General features: G+C 41.4%; 1 protein-coding gene across 4 annotated transcripts in view; it reads left to right on the forward strand.

The window, feature by feature from the left end:
* Window positions 1–26,220, forward strand: part of LOC139632877 (neuronal PAS domain-containing protein 3) — a 287,252-nt gene that overhangs the window by 107,701 nt on the left and 153,331 nt on the right. For all 4 annotated transcript variants that reach the window (XM_071498140.1, XM_071498141.1, XM_071498143.1 and 1 more), the window contains one exon: window positions 8,596–8,840. In XM_071498140.1, coding sequence (XP_071354241.1) covers window positions 8,596–8,840 — 245 coding nt within the window. The remainder of the gene's footprint in view (window positions 1–8,595; window positions 8,841–26,220) is intronic.

Below are 26,220 nucleotides of genomic sequence, written 5' to 3' on the forward strand. Positions count from 1 at the left end.
CTCTTTATTTAAATATCAAATATATTCATAAATCCCAAACAATAAAAGAAACGCTCATCAAACACTCACATTTTTGTAGATGAGAGGACAGACGTCAGGACATGGACGGGTCCAGGACACAGGCTGTGACAGTCAGAGAGGAACTCCAGATTTAATCTCAGCGCCACCACAAAAAGATTTCATGAACTGTTTAGATGTCGAATTACAGTTCTGTTATATCTTATCTTATGTTAACTTCTATGAAACAACATGTCGTCACCTGTGTGTGTGTGTGTGTGTTTCTCGCAGCAGCCTGTGTGCTTGCTGTCATGCTCCGGTTGATACTAAAGCAGCGTAGCAGGCAGAGATTGGTAAAACAGATAGATGATGTGAACGCATCCAAACACTGCAGGACATTTTCCAAAAATGTCTCAATGAGAGAGAGAGAGAGAGAGAGAGAGCGAGAGAGGGAGAGAGAGAGAGAGGGGGAGAGAGAGAGAGAGAGGGAGGGAGAGTATTGTATGTGTGTGTCAGAGCTGATGTATCTTCTTCCTCTGAGCCATACAGCTCCATTATTGTCTAAAAACTATTAAAAACACATCAGTGAGTCTCTCTGTGTCACTGGGTGACATGTTCCTTCATCACCATGAACACACACTGTAGTTTATTTAGACTCAGTCCCACACACACGCACATACACACACACACACACACACACACACACACACACACACACACACACACACAGTCCTGCTGCCACAAATACCAAATACTCACTGCTGCACCGAATGTGGATTAATCCGCCACTGAAAATAGTCCCCAGCAAATGCTCTTATTACCTGTTTGTCTTTTCTTTTTTACCTCTTTTCCTTCCCTCCCTCCTCTTCTCTCTTTATATTCTTTCTTTCAGTTTCTCATGTTATTTCTTTCACTTCCCTGTTCTCTCTCTCTCTCGCTCCCTCACCTCTTCCCTACATCCCTCCCTCCCTCCCTCCCTCCCTCCCTCTCTCAGTAGGATGGAGGGACTTAGCATCAGTTCTCTGCTGGAGTTCATACTGATCCCTCCATCTCTACAATCCTACTGGAGGATGATCAGCCCTGTAGTGATGCTGTGTGTGTTTGTGTGTGTGTTTAGCTGCAGGAGGTGAAGTCAGGGTATCCTGGTAGAGGATTATACACACACACACACACACACACACACACACACACACTGTTGTTGCTACCTGTCTCTCTCAGCATCACAAGCTTTACATTTTGTTTTGTGTTTTTTTTTATTTTATAGTTTTATTTCTTTCCGTCTGTGGAAAGAACAAAAGCTTCCCTCTGGTTTATTTCACATTTATTAACGTCTATGAAACTAAATCACAACCACAACATCGTATTCTCTCTCCGTCCGTCAGTGGCATCCGTCCACGCTGTTGTCTTCACTGCGTCTGTGCTGTGATCGAAAGAAAAGTGACAGTCACAGTAGAATTACCTTTGTGCTTTTTCTCATCTTGTTTTCATAAAGGTCTTCGTCAGTGAACCAAACTGATTTGGGTTTAGAGAAAGCTTGGGTCCAAACATGTATTTCATTCAGGTTAGAGGACCTTCATCGCCGTGGTTACAATGATAAACACATGGTTAAGGTGATAGAACGAAGAGGGTTTGACCCATCCTCCTCCATACAGATTGTCGCTCTATAACAACGTCACCTGATTTCTGAGCACGTGCAGAGAAGCCCAACACCGTCTCACATGCCACCAGATATGACTTGATAAAACCGAACAGGCTGTAAAAAGCTGCTCGCACAAACGACCTGTGGGGTCGTTTCTTATTGGACGATGAAAATTAAAACCTGTAGTTTGACTCAACTTGATTTTGTTCCAGAAAAGCAACAAAATTGTCCAGTGCCTTCAAACACAACCTCCTCCCCCCGTTCCTCCTCTTTTATTCTCTGTTACACACCAGAACACACAAAAGCTGACAGACACACACACATTCACACATTCCTGTCGTTGCTAGCAACAAAACGAGCTAAACGCAAAATAGCTGAATGTTTGGTGTTTGCACACAAACAAACACACAAAATCCCATTGAGCTGTCACACACACACACACATACACACACACACACACACACACACACACAGAGTCACAGCAGGTTTTAATCCGATAATTTGTTGGGTTTATTTCACCCGATAAACACTTTCTTTCTTTCTTTCTTTCTTTCTTTCTTTCTTTCTTTCTTTCTCTGCCTCCCTCTCTCTCAGTAGGTAGATTGGTCTTGGCACTCGGTCCCCTGATTGGTGATCCCACACGCACACAAACACACACACATGGCGAGCAGCAGTGTCATCGCCATGGCGATGTCAGCAGGCGGGGCTTAATCCAAAGTGACACTTGTTCTCTGCCTTCCTTTCCCATCGCCATGGAAGCAATTACCCTCCTCCTCAAGGGCCTTTTGTCTGAGAGAGAGTGTGTGTGTGTGTGTGTGTGTGTGTGTGTGTGTGTGTGTGTGTGTGTGTGTGTGTGTGTGTCCGTTCTCTCCGGTTCTCGTCCTCTCCGGAGTTGACGGGGTGGAACCTTGGCTGCAGGTCACCTGATTGGCTGAATTGAAAGACGGGGAGAGAGCGAGAGAGAGAGAGAGAGAGGAACAGGGAGGGTGAGAGGAAGATAGAAGGAGAGTGAGATGTTAGAAAGAAACTACCTTCTCCATCTCTCCATCTTTTTTATCACCAGTTCTTCCTTTTTCTTTTCCTCCATCTTTTTTTTTTCCAGCAGCTGCATTAGTAAACATTTCCACTTCTTGTTAACTCACACAGACGTTTTTATTAAAGTGTTGCTTCTCTCTTTGTGATAATTACTTGATTTGGATTAAAAAAAAATCGACCGGAACAAACACACAACAGTAAATAAACCTGAATATGGACCCTGTGCAACAGACCTTAATAAACAACATAAATCACGCAGACTGTCTGCTTGTCCCACTTCAACTCTGCCTCCTAGAAATGATCTTTATATATAATTCACTTGTTTTCACACTCATGTTGTGGTGACACATGTATTTATGAGTTTTCTGGGTAAATGGTGCGTATAGTGCAGGACTGTGACTCCAGAGTCTGGTCTTGTATCCTGAGTCCAGTCTATTGTAAAATTGGATGTTTTGGCAGGAAATGAATTAAATGCTTTGTCCTTCAACATTGTACTGATGCATTGAGTATCAACATTTTGCTCCAGATTTGTTAATTTCCAACATTTCTTCATTAGCTTAATAGAAAACATAATCTGGTCAACGTGACATTTACTTTAAAACATTGCTGCTGTTGTAAATTAGTTGCATAGAAACATATTTTCCAGGAACAGGCTTGGTTGGCTGGTTGAAGCATTCATTTTAAGTTAAGATAGATGTCCCTTTACACATGCTCATGCATAATAATGTAAACTGTGCAGTGACGCCACAACTTTACTGCATTGCTGGACTTTTTCTTTTTTTACTGTTCACAAACTACAAACTGGGATGAGGCCGGTCGCTGTGGATTTATCACTGATGAAAATGTCAGCTGTGACAGATTCATCATTATTCAAAAGCTTCTTCCACAGAGCATGAGATTGTGAAGAGCAGTTCAGTGACAAAACAACAGATTTGACAAAGTAATTGTCATCTTGCATCTTCAAAACATCTCTCCACTCATACAGCGTCTCTGCCTGAACATCATCAGGAGTCGTTGCTTTAAGAAAGTTGATAAAATGCTCCTGCTCTGAGAAGCTCAATAATGTGGCCTGAGAATTAGTTTTATTATTTTAAATCTCCATATTTTATCTTCTCCTGTGTTTTATCTGAGTGTTGATCTCCATCAGAAGATATATTCGTGGCTTTAAGAACCAGAAACCATCTCAGTGTAGTTTTACATCTCCTCTCTCAGGCTTCTCTCTGGAGCTCTAGTGACAACAGGTCAGTCAGCCAATCAGAAGAGAGGATCTGACCCTCTCTTCTGATTGACTGACTGTTTGACAGTAAAAATATAACAGAAGTCAGGTAAACAGAAAATAAAATCCTGCAAGGCTGGATGATGGAACCAGGTGGGCAGGGCTTGGGGCATGGCTGAGGGCGGTGACTGCTTTGTTGTGACATCACAAAGTTGCAGAAGTCCTGACGGCTGGTTTTAAGGCTCAGTTTCTGAATACAGGCTGTGTGCATTTCTCTGTGGACTGAGGTTTTGATACTTTCACAGTATTAATATAGAACCTAGACCTGCTTTATAATCACAAACACATGGACATCCACCTTTAGACAGGGTGGAGCTTTAAACCTTCTAGATTTTAGTGCTGCAGGCACTGATTTCCCTTTTTCCATCCTTTTTTTCTCTTCTTTGTTCTTTATGTTATTTCCTCTTCTTTCCTCTTGAGAACAACATATTAACTTATTCCATCTCTGCCTCCATTATTTTGATTTCTCTTCTTTTTTCACTCTGTTGCTCACAGATGAACATTTTTGTTATATCTGAACCTCCATCTTAACCAGACTCAATTCTGTACAGTCTTTAAGTTAAAACTCTGAGTGTGTAGAATGAGATTTGTATAAGTTGTTAAGGTCCTCAAATGCTGCAGATTGTAAAGGTGTGTGTGTGTGTTTGTGTGTGTGTTTGTGTGTGTGTGTGTGTGTGATGGCTATCAGCGGTCAGGACCTCAAACCTCCACAGATTTCCCTGTCGGCCACCGTGCAGCATTCCTCTGAGCTTTATCTCCCGCCTTCATCTCTCTCTCTTCATATTGCTTGCTGTGTTTCTCTTTATCTCATCAGAGAAATCCCTGCATGGATTTTGTTCATTTTATTTTATTCTATTTTTTTAAATATTCCTCCTCTCAGTTCGGCCTCTGTTGAAGGATGAGCTGATCATGTAAACAGATACTCTGATATCTGGGCAGAACAGAAAAATTAAGCAGAGAGTTTATTCTGAAATATAAATTGGAAAAAAAATGGAATTTCTTTCAAAATAAAATGAGACGGGCGTGAAAGTAAATGTGTTTGAGTCTCTGGAGAATGGAGCTACACAATGAAATCTAAATGGATTAGTGAGTATTTCAGCAGAGCTACAGTTATGTGTTGTCGCTTTAACAATATTTTGTGCAGGATTTTGTTTCTTCTTGTTGCAGTTTGAAATTTGCCACCTGCTGCTTTGAAAAATAAAGCTGATCCGAGGAACATCACTGGCTGTTTGCACTGAAAGAAGACACTAACTTTTACACTTACAGTACATTGGAAAACCTCTTCATACCAAAGTATAAACTGCATCAGATTTTAGTCGTTCTTCCTGTTGATGTCGAGGTTGGGTGTGTTTGTTTTGCTGAGCGTTTCTTCCCGACTGCTTCTGACTGCAGAGGTGTACCACAGCACACCTATGAGTCTCCAAGCTGATGTAACCACTGTTCCTATGGTGACAAGTTTACATACACCAGTCAACTCTGATCACATGATCAGGCGCCAGACTGACTGTATGAAGTTTGATCATGTTGAGAAAATGACGCAGCATCAGACAAACATCAGCTCGGTGACATCACCATGATGTCGTCGCTTGTGTTTGAATGAATCATTTACTGACTTGTGCCAAAGCTAAGAAGCTATGAAAATGTAGCTAAGCTAGCAGGCTAGGCTAAGCTAGCTTTGATCCCCAGCAGCTCTGACTTTGTCATGTTTCTGTGTAAATCACAACGGATAAAGAAACATCAGGTATTATATGAACCAGATGTTTCCAGCTGCAGACTGTCAGAGTGTGAGGAGGCCGGACAGTAAATCTGCCCGACAACAGCCGTCCTGTCACATGACTGATGGTCAGTTTGACCTCCAATTGACCTGGACGTTAAATCTCGACCTTTCTCAGCAGGTCTGCATGCTCTTAGAGAACACACACACACACACACACACACACACAAATGCACATATCTCTTCCTTTCAGCTGACAAGCTTTTTAAAAAGCTATTGACCCACCTCGCCGAACTTTACGACATGACACACACACACTCTCACACACACACACACACACACACACACACACACACACACACACCTTGCCTGGTGTGACAAGCTCTTTAAAACACCATCAAGTCGCCCGGCTGAACTTTACGACATGGTTTCATTTCATGTTTATAAGACCCAAACACTGACACATGTGCACACACACACACACACACACACACACACACACACACACACACACACACACACACACACACCCTTATCACAACAAGTGTTGCATTTACCTACTCATCCGGTACATGATAAATATGTCTGTTTGATTCAAGGTCAAACACACCTCCTTGTCCGCTTACACACACTCTTACATACTCACATGGACAAACACACACACACACACACACACACACACACACACTCACAGTAGACAGACATGAAGACATATTTGTCGTCCGTCAACATAATGCTTTCCAAGTTTGCGGAACAAATAAATTCCATCTGCCTCGCTGCTCCTCACTCTCCCAGCAGCCACCACTGCAGGCTTCAGACACACACAGACACACACAGACACACACACTGTGTGAGCAAACACAGTGAACATGGTGCTTTATTTAAACATCACAAATCTTCTGCTGCTTTATTCACTATGTTGTAAATATAAAAATCAGTGGGTCAAGATTTTTAAAATAAATGAAGTCTGTCTTTGTGTGTCGAAACCAAACTGTATGAGCAAGTACACAACATTGTGTGTAATGTCAGATGCACAGGTACAACCTAATGATTTACTTTTGATATCTTTACAATATGCAGCCTCACAGATGAGCGGCATTAAACCAGAAGATGCATATTGTGGTTACACAACAAATCAAACGCACAGCACACAACAGATTCATCCCACAACAGAAGTAGTGCGGTCGCTGGAACGTATCAGTCTGATCAGTGACTGTAATGAAACTGTAGACGTTCTGGAGAAGTGATGGTGAGAGAAAGGACAGTGACGTTTACACCGTGCACATGATGCACATCCCACACAGCTGATGTGGTTCTTTTTTAAATTGCAACAGCAAATAACTATGACATACATGAGAGAGGCTCTGAGCCTCTCTTCTGATTGGCTGACTGTTTTCTGGATGATCTAATAAAAATATAGCAGATTTCAGGTAAACACTCAGAGAAACCAAATCCTGCAAGGTTGGATGGTGGGTCCAGGTAGGTGGGGCTTGGGGCGTGGTTGAGGGCGGTGACTGCTTTGTTGTGACATCACAAAGTTCCAGAAGTCCTGACGGCTGGTTTTAAGGCTCAGTGTCTGAATACAGGCTGTGTGCACTTCTCTGTGGACTGAGGCTTTGATACTTTCACAGTATTAATATAGAACCTAGACCTGCTTTATAATCACAAACACATGGACATCCACCTTTAGACTGTGGAGCTTTAAGTTAAAAAAGCTTCACACATACAGTATGTTCAGATAAATCTAAAGTTACACATGAGAGAATTGCTTAAGATTATTCTGCTATAAACATCTTCAAGCTGAACCACATTATAATTTATTAACATATAGACTGTTCATACCATTTACACTGATCAGTTGCACTTAAAGTAGATTATATAATGATGGTCAGTCTCTGAAAACCCAGCATTAGAGGGTTCACAACTGGAGCCAGACACATGTGGATCACATGAGTTTAACCTTTAAAAAACTTTGTAAGAAAGTTAAGAACAAATTTTGACGGAAGAAATTCCTCTCTCCTCTCCTCTCCTCTCTCCTCTCTCCTCTCCTCTCCTCTCTCCTCTCCTTTCCCCTCCTCTCCTCTCCATTTACTGTTTGTTCTCACTGATAAATAAATGACAAACAGTATGAAAATGATATTCTTCGCCAGATGACAGCCATTTTTCATCCCTAGCCCTAAACAACTCCTCCTCCTCCTCCTCCTGTTGGTCCGCTATCCCTCCATCTCATCTCTCTCCTTCTCTTTACATCCCCCTCTCCCCCTTTTATCCCTCTAACACTTTTTTCTCTTGCATTTTTTTGCTCCAGCAAAAATTAATCACCTGTCTTTGTGTGTGTGTGCGTGTGTGTGTGTGTGTGTGTGTGTGTGGCCGGCAGGAAGCCCACAGAGGTTTTTAGCAGCTGATTTATTGCTGAGTTAATTCATAACGGCGTCTGATGATGATGAGAGGCTGCGGGAAAGTATGGTCGTCACTGTTGTTGTTGAAGGGTGAAAGAGAGAGAGAGAGAGAGAGAATAGACAGAGCAGCTCTTTGGTATAAAGTAATAGAGTGAAAAGTGATGGAGAGGATGAAGGAAAAGAGTAAGTGTAGTAGTTTGGACTGAAGGAAAGGACAGACTTGTAGTTTTGAGGTGAGGACCGAGCATCGGGGAAGAAGGTGAAAGGTTCTTTCTCGGTCATGTAAGTGAAAACTCACCCTGAGCAGTGAGAGTGTGAGGAAGGTCAATCACTGGGAGTCATCCTCAAAAGGTGCAAGAGTCCTAATATATTTAGTTTTTCATATGTACACTCATGTGGCTATTTATGGACCAGATGATGATGATTATTGTTTTTCTCTGATTTGTCTTCAGCTCCATTGACACATGAAGTTTCCTGCTCCACTCTGCACATCACATCTTTCATGTCTTACCGTTTTCCTCTGGTCTCCTCGCAGGCTGCAGGCTCTGAGGAAGGAGAAGTCACGTGACGCGGCGCGATCGCGGCGGGGAAAAGAGAACTTTGAGTTTTACGAACTGGCCAAGATGCTGCCGCTGCCGGGCGCCATCACCAGCCAGCTGGACAAGGCCTCCATCATCCGGCTCACCATCAGCTACCTGAAGATGAGGGACTTCGCCAACCAGGGAGACCCGCCGTGGAATCTGCGCATAGAGGGACCGCCGCCCAACACCTCCGTCAAAGGTAGGATGGATGCAGACGAGTTAAAGGGACAGGAATCTTTAAGCCTGTGAAGCTGCAATTAAACAACTTTTAGTGTAAAAATGTTTCAACTTCTGAACAAGAAAAGGTTCAAATCATCAAGTTTTCCTTCATCGTGATGTGAAACAATTTCAAGTCCTACAGGAAACTCTTCACACTAGATTGTGTATGGACAAGTAAAAGCACACTTTCTTCTCTTCATGTTGCTTCTTGTTTTGTTCCTGTTTTTTTCCTTCTATCTTTGCTGTTCTCTCCTTTATTTAAAGCGAGGAGGTCACGTTCATGAACCTTCTCAGCTTCTTCTGAAGAACCTTTTTATTTAGTCCTAATAAAGATAAACCTTTAGTTTACCACCACTGCTTTCTTTGAATGTTGCAGCAGAAACTGTGTTGTAGTCTGAAGTAGGTTAACTTGAATCTCAGGTGAATTCAGATTTAACAAATTTTAGCAAATTTTGCTGCTGAATTGTAGCTTTTGTTTATTGTTTCAAAACGTATCCTAAATTCCAGTTATTTCTTCGATTGTCCTCCGGTATCTCTCCTCCTTCCGCTTGTCTCACACGTTCATATACAACTTCAGGAAAAGTAAAAATTTCTCTGAAGTTGAATCATCGTGAACATATTTGGATAAATCTTTGCCTCAGTCTATTTTACACCTGTCCATTGATTTTGTGTGCAAATTTGCTGCTTCCAGAATTTACCTCAGGTTCAGTTTGAACACACTTTTTGATAATGTTAAGTTTTTTCACTTAATTTATTTATCTACTTTTATGTACTTTTTGCTGCTCTTATTTCGGTGCTCTTTACCCCTGTGTTTTGGCTGCTGTAACGCACAAATTGCCCCGTGGTGGGATCAATAAAGTCCCATCTTATCTTATCTTATCTTATCTTATCAAATGTGACAGATTACTTTCATTATTTATAAATCATAATAATATGATAATAATATTTTTTCATCTTGTCTGCTAAATATAGAAATCTCCATAAATTTACTTATATTATTATAATAACTAATAAAATAATAATTTTAAATTATGATCATTGTCTTTAATTTCAAGAAGTTTCAAATGATATCTTGAATGTGACACATCGACACTGTGTTAACAGATTATTGTTAGAGATTACTGGAGTTTTTCATCCTGACTCTCTCTTGTAAAATCATCCACAGTTTAGCTTCCTTATTGGCTTGATTTTATGTTTTCAAACAGACCTTTTTATTCGGAGGTGGCTTTAGGCCGACAGCAGGCAGCTCCGCAGTGACGGCCTGGCCCTTTAAACTGCTATCAAACAACATGGAAAATCTGCAGAAACACACACACACACACATATATACAGACGGCCAGCTTCTGCGCTAAGTGATTTTCTGTGAAGGGAACATTAAGCTTTGATGAATTTCTGCCTGGAGTACCAGAGTATACACAGCACTTGTGAATCTAAGTGGAATTTGCCTTTGAAATGGGCCCTTTGTGCGACGCACTTAGAGGAGAAGAGGAGCGCTCGCTTTTAAAAGGGACGTTTGGGCTTGTAGGAATGACCCAAAGATGAAAGCAAATTGCTTGAAATTTCTGGTGGTGTGTTTCTGTGTGTGTGTGTGTGTGTGTAAGAACTACAGCCAGGACATTTACCTGTGTGCAGAGCTGTAATGTGCACAAGAGCAAGATTGTAGTTCAGTATGTAGTAATGTGTGAATAAAAGTAAATGTTTGTGTACTTGTGAAGGTGCAACAGTGTTTGTGTGTGTGTGTGTGTGTGTGTATGGGCATTTCTACACATGTCTCTGAACGTGTGTGTGTGTGTGTGTGTGTGTGTGCGCACATTCCCTCGCCACACAACAGCAGATGGCATCATTGTCGTCAGCTCTTTGAAGAGGCACATGCATTTTAATGAACTAAACAGAAATGTACACACCAAATTAGTGTGTGTGTGTGTGTGTGTGTGTGTGTGTGTGTGTGTGTGTGGTGGATTGTCTCAGAGCTTGCAGCACTGTGTGTGTTGTATATTTCCTGCAACACATTCCTACATCCTGTCAGAGAGAATCACACACAGAGAATCACTCTGAGCACAAACACTACACCTGAACTACACCTAAATCTGATTCTACGGAAGCTCATTGGTGACAAAATATGAACGATAATGGAAAACACTGATGAAACAAAAGCTGGGTCCCAATTCAGGGGCCACATCCTTCAGAGGACAGGGTCTGTGACAGTGTGGCCCTTAGTAGCTGCTATAGCCTGCAAAGGCTGAACTGAAATGAGGCTGGAGGATTTTTGCTTTGCATCAACAGTTGTGCCCCGCCCCTTAACGCTGTGTCGCAAAGCACAGCTCCTATACTTTTTTTTAACAGTCATACATTTAGCTTTTGAACTGAACTGAAACCAAATACCAACTTTTACAAGTATAATACTCAGGCTCTCTGTCGGTGTTGAGAAGCCCACATTTGAAGTAGTCTATGAAATGGGACGGTCTAATTGCACCGCTTTAATGATTACCGGTCTTAAGTTGTGGCCTCTGAAGGATGTGGCCCCTGAATTGAGACACAGCTATAGTTCTGATCAACAGCTTAACTGTTATAAATCAGGGCTCAAATTGTTTAACTGCAGGTAACCATAGCAACAGCACTGATGCTAAACAAGTTAAACTGACAACTAACACACTTTAAACGATGCAGGAGATTCGTTCCTGTGGTCACTGGATGCTGGAGAAGAGACACCAGCTGAAGGGACTGGAACAGACTCTGTCCAAACTGGTCTGAGGAGACAATCTGCATTCATTCCCAGGTCACATGACTCTGCCGGAGATGCAGATATTTATTTATATAAACACAACACCCGGGTGAACACGCTAATAATTTTTTTTTGAGCTGTGACGTCTGTCAGAGTAAACACAGACCTGTGACCCGCCCCAGCACAGTGCTGTTAAACCAGAAACACCACAGCTCCACCTTCTGCTGAGAGCGATCTGCAGCCCCCAAATAAGTTTCAAAAACACACAACCATCGACTCACATGGAGGCTCCGACACTGCAGGAGCTACATACTCAGAGATCAGACGCAACAGAGACATTTTACCAGCCAGCAGCTCAGTGTTTAAATCTACTGGTCAGATATGTCCTTCACTGTGTGTGTGTGTGTGTGTGTGTGTCTGTCTTCTCAGTCTGAAGAGAAAGGCAAACTCATCTGACAGTGTGAAAGGAGTCGATCTCCCTCTTCTAGGTTTTGAAAGTTATAAAAGTTGTTGGACTCTACCTGTTCCAACATTTTTAAGATAAAGATGGAGCAGGGGTCAGGGGTCAGGGGTCAGGTGCTGTCAGCTGATCTGAGCCTGACAGACAGACTGACCCACTGCTTTAACAGAGCACGAGGACAGAGTGAAGGTCTGAGACACGAAGCAGTCACACACACACACACACATGGATACACACACACACACAGGAAGGTAAGGCCGGTCTCACCTTGTATATGAACATCAACACGCACACATGCACACACACACATACACACCAGAAGAAAAATCAATTTAATCAGATTGTCCCTCCTAGTGTACCCACACACACACACACACACCCATGAAAACACACACGAAACATACAGTACATAATACACACACACTCTTTCCTTCTGTGTGTCTGTGTGTTCATCTAGCCTTCTCTCTCTCTCTCTCTCTCTCTCTCTCCTATTGACTGACTCTAATGAATGAATATCCTCCTCCAAAAGAGTGTGTGTGTGTGTGTCCGTGCCTTTGCGACTTTTTCCTTTGTAATTGTTTTTTGTGTGTGTGTGTGTGTGTGTGTGTGTTGCAGAGCGTTCAGTACAGCAGAGAGTTATTGATTTTGGTCCCTGTGTAGCTGCTCTGCATCGGTTCAAGTAATGAAGATGGCTGTGTGTGTGTGTGTGTGTGTGTGTGTGTGTGTGTGTGTGTGTGTGTGTGTGTGTGTGTATATCTGTGTGTGTGTGTGTGTGTATGTGTGTGTGTGTGTGTGTGTGTGTGTGTGGTATTCCTGCTGATGACTCCATACTTTCTGTTTGACCCACTGAGAATATCCTCATTTATTTTGTTTTCCTTCTTTTTTCTGCCTCTTTCATTAATTTTCTTTCTCTCATGACGACTTCTTCTTCTTTTTCTTCTTCTGCTTTTATTTTCTGTCCTCTCTTTTTCATCCTCTCTTCCTCTCAAAGGCACGTGTCTCTCTCTCTATCTATTCATTTTCCTGTGCTCTTATATTTCTGTTTCTCTCTGTCAGTTCTCCGATGATCAGCTGTGCTGTTTTTCACTTCATCTCTTTCTTACATAAAAAAATTAATGGAATAAAAAAATCAGATTTATATTGACACAGTTTGTTTTCCTTCATGAAGCAGCACCTGTAGATGTCAGTGATTTTTCGCATTAAATGATGAAGACATTCCTTAAATGTAAACACTGTGATCTCCTAATGCAACAGTGGATGTATGATTTTATTAATATGTAATTATTATAAAACACATGTATGTCTCACCTTTACAAACAGCTGCACACTGTGTGTTAGTGTGATGAATAAAATATGAATAAAAGTGAAATAATATGCATTTTCCAAACAGTGAGATCCAGCAGGGAGGTGCAGGTGAATGAATGAAGCGCTCCTCAGTGAGAGCAGAGCATCATCACACTGTACTGAGCTCTGAGTGTGTGTGTGTGTGTGTGTGTGTGTGTGTGTGTGTGTTCTCGTTTCCTCCCATCTCAACTCATATCACCTCCTTTTCCTTCCTCTTCCTCCTTCCCTGCTTTTCTCTCCTTCTTCATCATCCTGTTTTCTTCCTCGTGTCTCCTCCTCCTTTCCTCTCCTTCCCACTTTCTTCTCTTGTTTTATTTCACATCCTCTCTTTCTTCTTCTTCTTCTTCTTCCTCCCTTCAACCTCACTTCCCTCCTCTCTTTTTTCTTTCCTCTTCTTCTTCTATCTTTTCCTTCTTTTCCTTTCCCCATATCCTCCTCTCCTCTTCTTCCCTCTTTCTCTCCTCCATTGATCCAGGATGTTCTTTCCTCCTCTTCCTCATCTCCTTCTTTTCACCTCTGCTTCTCCTCTTCCTCCTCAAACTTTTGTCTTTCACACCTCCCCCTTATTCTCCTTATTGCCTTTGTTTTCTCTTCCTTTCCTCCTCCTCCTCCCTCCTCTACCTCCCCTCTTCTTCACAACTTCCTCCCCCTCACCTCCTCCACCACCCTTCATCTTCTCCCCTCTTTTTTCCCTGCCTCCTTCTTTCCCTCATCCGAACGTCTTCCTTTTCTCCTCTCCCGTCTTCTCCTCCTCCTTCTCTCTTCCACCCCCCTCCCCCACCCCTCCCCTGTTGACCTTTGCAGTAATTGACCCATCAGTTGCTCTTCTACAGTTTAGTGTTGGAGGTTTTGACTTCCTGTCAGAGAGTCTCCACATCTGCTGCAGGATGCCACACAAACAACCATGACCTTTGGAGCATCCTGACACCCGGCCTGTGTGTGTGCACGCATGTGTGTGTGTGTGTGTGTGTTACTACGACTGACCGCTCACCATTTCACGATGTGACTGAATGTCGGTTGGTGTATGTGGCTGCACATGTGCATATGGTATGTGTGTGTTCGACAGTGTGTGTAGGAGTGTTTCAGCTTCTGTGTGTCTGTCTGACAGTCTGTTGCATGTGTGTGATGGAGTGTGTGTGTGTGTGTGTGTGTGTGACCCCCTCCGACACCTGCCCATTCATTATGCATGCAGAGAGCAGCAGACACCAAAATGCCACACTTCATGAGCCAGTCTACAATCAAGACACACACACACACACACACACAGCCTCACTGTTCTCCACACACAAGCAAACAACTTCACCCACCCGCACACTCCCATAAACAAACACACATGCAGGTTTTACACATACTTTACACTCACAAATACACACACGTACATATTAAGAACTCACATGTACACCTGCATAAATACAACCTGAGCACACACATCTTGTAAACACACACACACACATACACACACACACACACACACTGTGTCATTCACGTCTCTGCTGCTTTACATTCTGTATAAATTTCTTCTCTCTCAGTTATTAAAATATAAATTATGGCATTTTTTATAAGACCCACAAACTTACTCATGGCTCAGTGCAGGAGCTCATAAGGCATAAGGTGCGATTTAGCATGTGTGTGTATGTTTGTGCGAGCGTGTGTGTGTGTGTGTGTGTGTGTGTGTGTGTGTGTGTTTTGTGTCCTTTCCTCTGGTTTTTAATGTGAAAATATTTCTTCTGCCTCATCTTTAAGAACCAGTTTATGATTATTAATGTCAGTAAATGTAAAGGCTATGCAGATTTAATAATGTAGCTTTAGCTTTTGGAGCCAAAAGTTAATTATGAAGCTCAGATGTTGTGATCTTCTGAATAACTGATGTGTAGGAGGAGGTTTTAACAAACTTGGTTTTATTCCAGCAGGTTTGAATATGTAACATTGTAAAATCAGATTTGATTCATATCAGATTTTCTTTTATGGGACAATGAAGTTTGCAAAACCAGAAAATTTTATAAATTATTTAGTGCTGCAAGGCGACAAACTGTAATGCAAATTTGTTCTTAAAAAAAAATAAAATAGGGACATTTACCTAATCACATATGTTGTTGTTGTTGTTGTTGTTGTTGTTGTTGTTGTTGTTGTTGTTGTGTTTTGGCTGCTCCCAGCAGGGCTCAGCACAGCAGATCACCATCCGCATATTTGATTTGTCTCAGTGTCTTATAGAATATACAATTAGTCCGAGTTTTTTCAGAGTGAATAGTTTAATGCCTTTTAGACTTTCAGGTTTTCAGCTTTAATTATCTGTTTTGATCAGTTTCCCCTTAAAATGAAGCAAAGTCCACATGTGACCCGTCATTGCAGGGTTATTATGTCTGTGTGTGATGAGCTGTTTAACTAAAGTGATTTTCTCTTTTCAAATGGTTGAATTTAAATCATTTAAGGCTGGAAAAGTGGATAATTGTGCAGGAAGTGAATTTCTACAAAATTTTATATAGAACAACTTTTTTTTCAACTTGTTTTGATCCTAAGTAGAAAAACCGAAGCATCACAACAGCAGAAGTTCATGAACAGATGCATAGATACATAACTAACTAATGAATATCATCTACAAATATCATGAGCATCTCTGATACACAAATTAAAAATAAGTTACTGCTCATGTACCAAACATAAGAAATGCTGTAACTGTAAAATGCACGAAGGATTCAAAATGAAAGAGGGGACAAAAAAAAAAAATTTACACTTGCACTTGTGTGTCTTTCAATACAAAACAGCAGTGCAGCAGTGTAGTAGTATGGTTGGTCCTGGTCTGCAGGAGCAGTCTGACAGCAGTAGGGATTAAAATCCTGCAGTAGCTACCTTATAGACTGAAGGAGCAGCCTTGCAGATAACAAAATATATATATATATATATACACACGCCCAAATCTGGCCCATATACAGCATGATTGTGAGATGCGGCTTCCAGATGTGGACGACTACTGGCGCACACACAGAAAGGCTTCCAGCTGTCAGTCAATACTGGAGGTTAAGAGCTGGAATCTGCAGATGTGGAAGTACTTTACTATCTGGGCTGTAACTGAGGAGCTGTCCAGAGCTTTTCATGTGGTGGGTGAGGAGATTTTGTCCATGACGTCCGGGAGTTTGTTCCTCATCCTACTCCCTCCACCTCCTCTGTGAAGTCCAGAGAGAATCCCAGGGCAGTTTGTCCGTCCTGTTTGCCACTGCAGACATTATAGTGGGATAATGAATCCAGGTTTATGACATCTCAGATTTATCTTATGACCCATTTGGAGGGTCCCATACCTCAGCTTGGGAACAGCTGAAAATAATGGGATGCTGATGCAGCCTCACTCTCCAACCCCGAATGTTGTGTAACTAATATCTGCTTCGTGTCAGAAGTCGTGTTGTGAAGCATCATCTACAATTTACAGTGATGTTAGTCGAATCCTCATGTTCTTAAAAGCGTTTTTTATGTCTGTGTGTGTTCACATCCACTTAGCATTACATACAGCCAGACTGCCGCTTTATACAGAATCAACCTCCTGCTTAGTGAGACAGTAAGCACTGAGAGAGAGAGAGTCGGGGAAAAAAGAGAGGCATCAGAGGGAAGAGACTGAATAGAAAAATGAGAGGGATAAAGACTAGACGGGGGAGAAGGAGAGAAAAATAAACGAGACAGTCAATTAGAGAGACAGAGGCTAACAGTGAGGCTGAGAGAGAGAGGCAGAGAGACAGAGGCAGAGAGCAGCGGGAGTCTCGTCTCGTTATGATCCATCTCGTCTCTTTGTACCAGCTGACGTTTTTATGATGCGGCCTGCTGGCTGGGCTAATGGCTTCCTCCATTATACTGAGGGAACGCAGTGACCCCGACACCCGGATAAACACAGTGCTCACATCAAACCCCTCCCACCTCCCCGACCCAGCCTGTGGTCCCACGATGCAAGTTTTGTGTGTGATGTTTCGGGTTTAAAATTACTCTGCTGGATGTTCTCAAAACACGGGCTGTAAGGAAGTCGATGCCACAGTTTAATCTGAGTGGTCACAAATAATTTTGTCAGTTTCCAGTACATTTGAAATAAAGGAGACTTCAGATTATGGAAGTCTAGAGCTGCTGATATTAAAATGAAATCATTTCATCAAATTGAAATATAATTTAATCAATTTTAAATTACTTTTTCCTTTTTTGTTAACATGATAAAATTTTTAATTTTAATTTTTTTAGTCCCATTTTCCTTTTCACGTTACTGTTGAAATGAAAATGAAAATCAAAACTTTCCGTGTAAAATATCATAGCCATAATGACAATGAAATTAAAAGTGAAACTGATTCTTTCCTTTTTTTAATGTGGTACACACCACTGCAATCTAAATTTGAAAATGGAATTACACCCTAGACTGAATTTTAATTTGTTTTGGTTTTAACAAATTTCTAATTAAAACGGAAATAATTCTTCCAGGAATTTTTTTGTGAAACTTGTCAGACTCAACCATGATAACCACTGGGCAGAACAAAATATATTAACACTTGCGTTATTTAAATTCACAGTCCTGGGTTTCTATGCAGATGATATAAAATTCTACGTATCAGTATATATGTGGAGCCCTCTGTCGTTTTATTAGTTTTTTCATCATTTTAATGCTTGTCCTTATCGGATTAGTTTTAAATATGTCTCATAGACTGAAAACATAAAAGGAAATTGTCAGCCTAGCCATATGTCACACTGTTAAACCAATCAGTGTGTCCATTAATTGGTCATCAGAGTTCATAAGATTTCGTACAAACATAGATATCATTAAAGGTCCCATATTATATAAAGGTAGATGTCCATATGTTTGTGATTATAAAGCAGGTCTAGGTTCTATATTGATACTGTGAAAGTATCAAAGCCTCAGTCCACAGAGAAATGCACACAGCCTGTATTCAGAAACTGAGCCTTAAAACCAGCCGTCAGGACTTCTGGAACTTTGTGATGTCACAACAAAGCAGCCACAACCCTCAGCCATGCCCCAAGCCCCACCCACCCAAACCTACCATCCAACCTTGCAGGATTTGGTTACCCTGAGTGTTTACCTGAAATCTGATATATTTATATTTGACACTGATATGTTTTTTGGTTCTTAAAACCACAAATATATCTTCACACTTCCAGAAAAGTGTAAAATATGGAGACTGTTAAAAAATACCATACGCACTGCTGTAAGGTGTGAGTTGATCCAGATTCTTGTTGACAGATCATGAGATGCTCTTCAGCTAACAGCCTGTTGTTTCCATCTGTAAGCTAACCACCCTGATCTCCCTCCAGCTGTTAAATTCAGGTTAGTCGTCATTTAACAGCAGGATGTTCTTCCCACTGACGTCTGATAGCAACAACATGACTCCTTTGCTAAACCCATGCACAGTGGGACTGAACCAAAGCATGTGAAACACAGAACCTCAATTATCTGGACCACATCATGGTACACATAGGGTGATAATTGTTTCTTCCTTCTCAAAGACCCCCTCCCATCCAGCTCTAACCATTCCAGCCTTTTACCCGCAAATCAAATCTTAAACCTAAAAAGCGTCGACCAGGGCGACTGCTGCTCCTTCACATAATAAACTCGTCAAACGCTGCTTCATTTCTCTCGCTGTGGAAACCCGTGGTGCTGCTGTCAGCCCCCCGGCCAAACCACGCTCGGCTCTGCCGCAGAGACGTCGCTCCGTCCGCCGGCGAGAAACCGCTCGCCGCGCATGCTCGCACTTAATAAACGCAGAGTAATTTGGCCAGCTGCGAGTGTGAGATGTTTTGATTCCCCAGTCTCAGTGTAAAGAAAAATGGAATGACAGAGGGAGAGGGAAACAGCAGTAATTATAAAACTAATTACAAAATGCTGATGATGCCCATAGGCTTTGCATAACTAAATTTAGACGAGGAAATTGCTTTCGGCTCACGACGTGGCTGCTGGGCGTTTCGTTCATCGCTTTTTTTCCTCTTCCTCTCTCTTGTCCTGCATGCTGTCACACAAAAAGGAAAAAATAATCACCATGGAAACAATTACTCAAAACACCCCCCCCCCCCCCCATCTTTTTTTTCTTTATTTTGTTGGCAAACACAAAACAGCTCCAGGAAGTGTTGTTGTCCAACAATGTGTTGTGATGACAGAGGATATAGTGGCTTGTTTCTGTTTCCCCAGTGAAAGACGTTACAATTAACTAGAACACCGGGACGCTCAGAGAGAGACTGAGAGTCATTCACATATTGAATCAGGCTGTGTTCCTCTCTGCGGGTTTGCATATGAAATGACATGTTTTTGTCTCCCTGAGTGTCGACACAGATTTGTACACAGCTGAGTTCTGATTTTCCTCCGGAGTGATTGCAGTGAAGGAGTCAGATGTCTGCTGTAGTTTCAGTCATGGTCCATCCAGTGGGTTCTGCACATGATAACTGTTATTTTCACGATGATGTGGCAAAGCTAACAGAGCGAAAAAGTTTGATATCGGCTCAATTAAAAAAGTCCGGAGGAAAGTTTGGTCTGGTTTGGTGGTAGAAAAAATACCCAGTCACTTTTTAAATCACTGTGCTGGAAGAAAACTGTGATCAGAACTCATCTTTTACCGCGTTGACATTGTTTAAGTTTATTTCAAAGGTTTTAAGTCCACAAGTCACTGACGAGATTCTAGGTGCTTATTCTTGGCATTGAAAGACTAGTTGAGAGCATTTTTGGGGCGTTTGGGGACAAGTGTTAATGATAGGGTTCAGAGACAGTTTTGGTGACTCCACAATTATTCCAGTTATTTTTATGCATCTTTTGCAGATGCAATAATGTTTAAAGAGGTTGTTTAAGACAGTTCCAAGTGTTTTTAGAGGGGATATAAGAATGATCACAGGGGTTAAAGATGGCTCTAGGGGCCCGCAGGCGTTATTTACAGGATTTGGAGGAAGTCAGAGTTTGTTCAGAAGAGTATTAAGGATTTTTGTTTACAGGGATTTTAGGTGTCTTTTGGAGAGTTCAAAAAGTCTTTGATGAGTTTCAGGGTTGCAGGTGTCATTTAAGGGGCTTACCTCAGGTTTCAGCCGCTGTGTTTTGAGGAGCTTTATTGGTATTTACAAGGATTTTAGGGCTTTTAGAGAGTGCTGTTGGTCTTCAAGGAGATGTCGTCTTAAGGGTTCAGATGTTGTTTAAAACAATTTGAGTTATTTTTTCAGGGTTTTCTGGATCTTTACAAGGATTTAAGGTGTTTTTTTTTTAACATTGATCCTTAAAGGGTTGCAAGTATTATTCAAAGAGTTTAAATGGGGATAGGGTTTAGGGGTTGTTGAAAGATTTTACATGTTTTCACAAGGGGTTTCAACAATTTTCAGGGTCTTGTAAAGAGTCGTAGGAGGAGGGGTTGCTGGTTTGATCTAGGGACTCTGTTGTATGTAGTTGTCTTTAAGTCCCACAGTCTTTGAGGCAAGTGTCGTTGAAGGGTTACAGGGGTTGCATAAGAAAGCACCAGCGACTTGAGGATTGTTGTCAGGGGTTTTAGACTGTTTGAAGGGCCTGTCAAAGGTTTAAGGTTTATTCAAGAGATTTTGGGTTTTGATGAGTTTATGAATGACTTTAAGTGACACATGAGTTGGTTGAGAAGGTTTTAGGGGTCTTTATGATGTTCAAAGAATTGCCATGGTGAAAGGCAAAGATCTTTGGGGTTGTAAAGCAGTAATTCAAGATGAACTCCGTGGTCATGGTCGTCTGTGATACACAGTGTGTTCATACTCTTTTTCATTTGTTTGTTTGGTTAATGTAACTTTCTTTCCCATCATGCCTGTCATTTTCTGTTTCTGGGAAGTGCCACAGTGACTGGTATCACTTTGTATTGATCATAGTGAGACTCTTGTGAAGGACATTCACCCATTAGAGCTGATGTCCTTACTAACCCAGTTATACATCTAATGTCCTTTTCTAATCTGTTTATCCCCCTTTCCCTCCATACCAGACAAATGGGACATTATTGGCTTATGTACCGTACACTGTAAGACCCTCAGCAGTCAATCATCCCCTCTAATATTCAGAAAGGGAAGCTTTGACACTGAATTAAAACCGACATGAAAAGCGTGTGTTGAACAAAGTAAAGTATTTCCAATCAGGTGTAATTGGCTTGTCGGAGCCAGCGGTGATATATGTTGGTAATTAGTTAAGCGGCCCGAGTTTGTCTCAAAGGGTGTTTTTTATTTTTTAATTATTTTTCCCCCCTCCTCCTCCCGCAGCTGATCGTGAATCAAAATGTCAGAATAAACTGGGGAATAAGGAGCTTTTTAAAGAGCCGCAGCACCGATTGCCAATACACATGATTGGACAGGACGGGAGTTGAGGGAGTCAGTGGGGATGTGGAGTTTTTACCCATCAAATTCTCCTGGTATCTAGAGTATACCTACCAATACATATAGAAATACAGTTACCATGGAAACTGTGTACCTGCTGATAGAGGGAGGGGGCCACAATATGCATTACTAAATGGAAACATATCACTGTTTTTATCAGTTAACTTGAGTTGAAGGACTTTGGTTCTTTAAAAGATTTAGGTAAATTATGACCCCCCCCCCCCCCCCCCCGCGCCACATTTAAAATAAACAATGTCAGTCACTCACCAGGAACTGTTGTGTAATTTAATGTAAAATCTAAATGAGTTCACAACACTTTGGAGTAATGACTTGTCCAGAATGTGCTGCAGAAGAAAATTAAATAAATTAACTGCAAACAATCAATGTGAACATTTCATTAATTTGGGAGTCGACCACTGTTGCAAAAACAAATTTCTCTTTGCTGTATTAATTGTACTGGCAAAAAAAAAGAAAAAAAAGAAAAGTGATTATAATTAGAATTGTAGCATTGTACGTGTGATAATAAATATTCTGAGTCTAACCAAGATCCAGGATGAAGTAAAGGATGTGAAATGTTTAAAAAAGTGAAATTAGAAGGTGACCATCACAACCAATAGTTGTTAAAATCCAGTTTAATATGGAAAGCAAAGTCTGATTTCATATTATGGGCACATTTGCAGAAATGTAATCTAATTGTGATTTGAATTTTTTTATTTGGCCTTTTAATTCTCTGGGTTTGGTGGCAAGAGAATACATAATTAGAGTTGTATTGAAGTTTACTGAATATTACTGTGGCTGTGATCTGACCTTGTAAAGTGATATTTCTCAGGGGATCACTTTGCTGTTACAAGCTGAAATCCTCATTAAGTTCGCAGAATAAATCAGTCGATACTATTGTCAACAAATCCCACGTAGAGATTCAAACCAACAATGAATTTATTGTGTGTGTGTTGATTAAAAACACATCAGTGAGAAACACTGTTGCACTGGGTGACATGTTTCTTCTTCACCACGAACACACACACTGTAGTTTGTATTGATTCAGCCCCACACACAATGTCCTGCTGCTTCAAATACTCACGATAGCACCAAATGTGGATTAATCCGCTGTTGAAAATAGTCCCAACAAATGCTCTGTTTCCTAATGTTTGTTTGATTAAAAACTTTTTTAAATTGAAACTATATATAATATATATATATATATATATATATATATATATATGAGGTCTTTTAAAGATTTACATCATCAATCAGTAGGAAACAATGAACTTGGCATAAAGTGTTGAGAGGTGGACTAATACATTGTTGGTTTTTTAAACTATGACCACAGAATCTGAACTTAATGTGCTTTAATGTTAAAACTGTGCATTTAGTGCATTTAGTTTATTATTACTATAAAAGTCTACAGATGGAAGAATGGCTGCACCAATCAAAGCCTCTTGATAGCAGTGAATCATCTGCGATCCAATCGTCAGCACTGTTATTACCTTGTTAACTGCCTGTTTCACACACACACATGCAGAAAAAATAAACATGTGCAGGCATACACAGAGATAAATACTCTCCCAGAGCCATGATGCACAGTTATAATGTGAACACACAAACACAGGCTGCTGCTCTCAGGTCGAAACCAATGGATTTAATGGATTTTTACAATTTAAAATTGTAACAGGGGAGAGTTGGAGGACACAGAGGGAGAGAGACATGAATGAATCAGAGAGAGAGAGAGAGAATTAGATGAACTGGAGAGGGAGAGAGAGAGAGGGCGGCCGAGCTTGTGTTTGCTGGGCCGTGAAGCGTTCAGCTGTACCGCCATCTGAACGCTCCGTTAGCGGTCGAGCCATTTCTTAATAACACTCATAACTGCTCTCTGAAACACTCCTCCTCCCATCCCTCCATCTCCTATTCCTCTCTCCTCCCTCCATCACTCTGTCATCCATCTTTATGCCTCCATGACTTCCTCCATCTCATGTTCAGACCGCCAACAGACAGATCGTATTTGTGTCTGTGCCTCTTAAATATCTTCTTTATCGTGTTTCCTACATGGTTTTCATTTCAAATGCATCATAGTCAGGACCAAGCCTCCTCCTGATGACACAGTCTGTTTCTGGCCAGGTTTTGTAGTCTTAGGTTATTGGTTCTTAAAACCACAAATATATCTTCTTATTGATATCAACACTTCAGATAAAACACTGGAATATGGACCTTTATATCTTAACACTTCTATTTTAACCGCCACAACTTTTTACAGTACTGGTCAGGTGATATTACTGGGCCAATCACTGCGACTCGAGTCAGAGGGTGAGATACACAGACAGTGGAGAGACGAGAGGAGTCAGAGAAATAAGGGAGAGAGTGGGATGTAAGAGGTTAAAGACCAGTGTTCTTTGAATTTTAATTGAATAACCTGTTTTATATTTTTTCTTACTGTCAACAAATCTGATGAAATGTTCATAAGAAACAAACCTGCCACAGGAATTAGTCCCTGAATTTGTCCTCCCCATCTGAGCCTTTCAGAAAAATAAATGATATTTGTTTTTGATAAAGATTTATATCGAGCTTCGGGGTGAGAGAGGTTTTCCTGTAATGTTCTGGTCTCTCATCCTCTATTTCTTCCTGGTTTTCTTTCTTTACCTCTGAACCCAACTCTGATGTTAGCATGTCTGAGTTTTCCCAGCCACAGCTAGCGCTAAGCTAATTAGCATGAACACACACACTTACACTATCTGCAATGACTGCTGCAGTAGCTCAGGAAATATACTCCGTGTCCTAATGAAGCTGTCTCCCTCCCATCCTTCCTTCCTTCCTCCTCTCTCCCTCCTTCCTTCTTTCGTTCTCACCCTTCAGCTATTTTAATCTATTCTTCTTTTTTTCTTTCTTTACCATCATTTTCTTCCTCCATCCCTCCCACCATCCATCCTTAATTACCCTCTTCATTCCTTTCCTTAATTGCCTCCTACTGTCTCTCTCTTACCCAAGTCTCCTCTCCTTCTTTATTCCCTCTCTCCCAAGCTGTTTCTCTCCATTCCTCCCTCCCTCCTCTCCCTCCTTCCTTCACGTCTTCCTTTTTAAACCAAAGACAAGCTGCTGTTAAACTAATTGCAGCTGTTGTTTTCTAACTACAGCTCTAGAAATCTTCTATTGTTTATTAACACGGCATAGATGAAAAAAAAAAAGTTGCTTTGAGGCTAAAAGCAGAGAAAGTTCATTTTGAAGCCATCTGTCCCTCAGGACGCTGATTAATTTGTCGCCGACTGCCTGTCACTCAAACCGTTTGATCTGCACACTTACTAATTGATTTTTTAATTTTTTTTATGGGGAGGAAAAAAAACGGAGCCAAATTGACTTTGATGAGGTTGTTGATCAGAAGAACTTTTTATTTTTTTAAGTAGCAGTGTGTTCAGTCTCAGCTGAATCAAAGCGACGGGGTAAATGTGGCAGATCTGGAACATTTTGTGCTGATGTTGTTTAAAAGTTTCTGAAACAGAGTTCAGACCAAGCTGCGTTCACAGTTTTAAGAGCGTCGCATTTAGTCTTTGTGTTTTACTGACCTTTGAACCTGGTGGCATGATTCAATACACGTCTACATGCACAGCCTTTAGTCCAACATGAAAACAATACGGGTGACCAGCAGGTTGTTATGACCCGTCGTTAGGTTCTGTTGCTAGGCGACATCTAGTGGTCGTAGTGATGATGACAGGAGCAAAGGGAAAACTGCGGTGACGTAGTTTATAGAGCGACAAAGTCCACGTCAGGAGGAGGTTGGGGTGGATGGATGAATATGACCCAGGAGAGCGGTGTTCGATTCCCATGTGACAGGAGCAGTTCATGTTGTTTCTATTATCCATGACCGCTCACTTCACTCATCAGTTTGACTCTTGAGACTCTGGAGGCGGGGACAACAGCTGATGTCTCTTTGATTGGTCATTATCAAGACCAGGCTCCTCATTGGCCGTTGGATCGTACAGAACAATAGTTTAGGGTGTGGACGGTGGCTGTTCACCTCCTGTCAGACAGGAGTGTTCAGACCGAGTTCCTGAGGGAATCAGAGCAGATGATGAGATGAGACTTTGACCCAAATCAGAAGTGAAAATCTCACATTTAGTGTCATTTTTTTTTAAAGAGCCATCAGCTGAAATCTGGATGATACACGTGAAATATGAGACGCATCATTTCTTCGTTTTGTCACAATGTTGCATCACTCAGAAACATCACCACACTGTCACACACACACACGCACACACGGACACACACACACGGACACACACAGCACATTATAATACAAACATCACTGTGTTTCAGTCACCAAGCTGATGATGATGTTGTCTTTACACACTGTCTCTGGTGTGTGTGTGTGTGTGTGTGTAGGTCAGAAGAATCATGTTCTCTTCATTAACAGCTTGTTTCATTCTTTTGTTTTTCTCTTTGTTTAATGTGTGTGTGTTGATTCCTTCCTCACACATACACACACACACACACACACACACACACAGGCGTGCG

Source organism: Trachinotus anak, unplaced genomic scaffold (genome assembly GCF_046630095.1).
Source record: "Trachinotus anak isolate AG129_WGS33_773 ecotype Australia unplaced genomic scaffold, CSIRO_AGI_Tana_v1 ptg000015l, whole genome shotgun sequence".
NCBI classification, from domain to species: domain Eukaryota; kingdom Metazoa; phylum Chordata; class Actinopteri; order Carangiformes; family Carangidae; genus Trachinotus; species Trachinotus anak.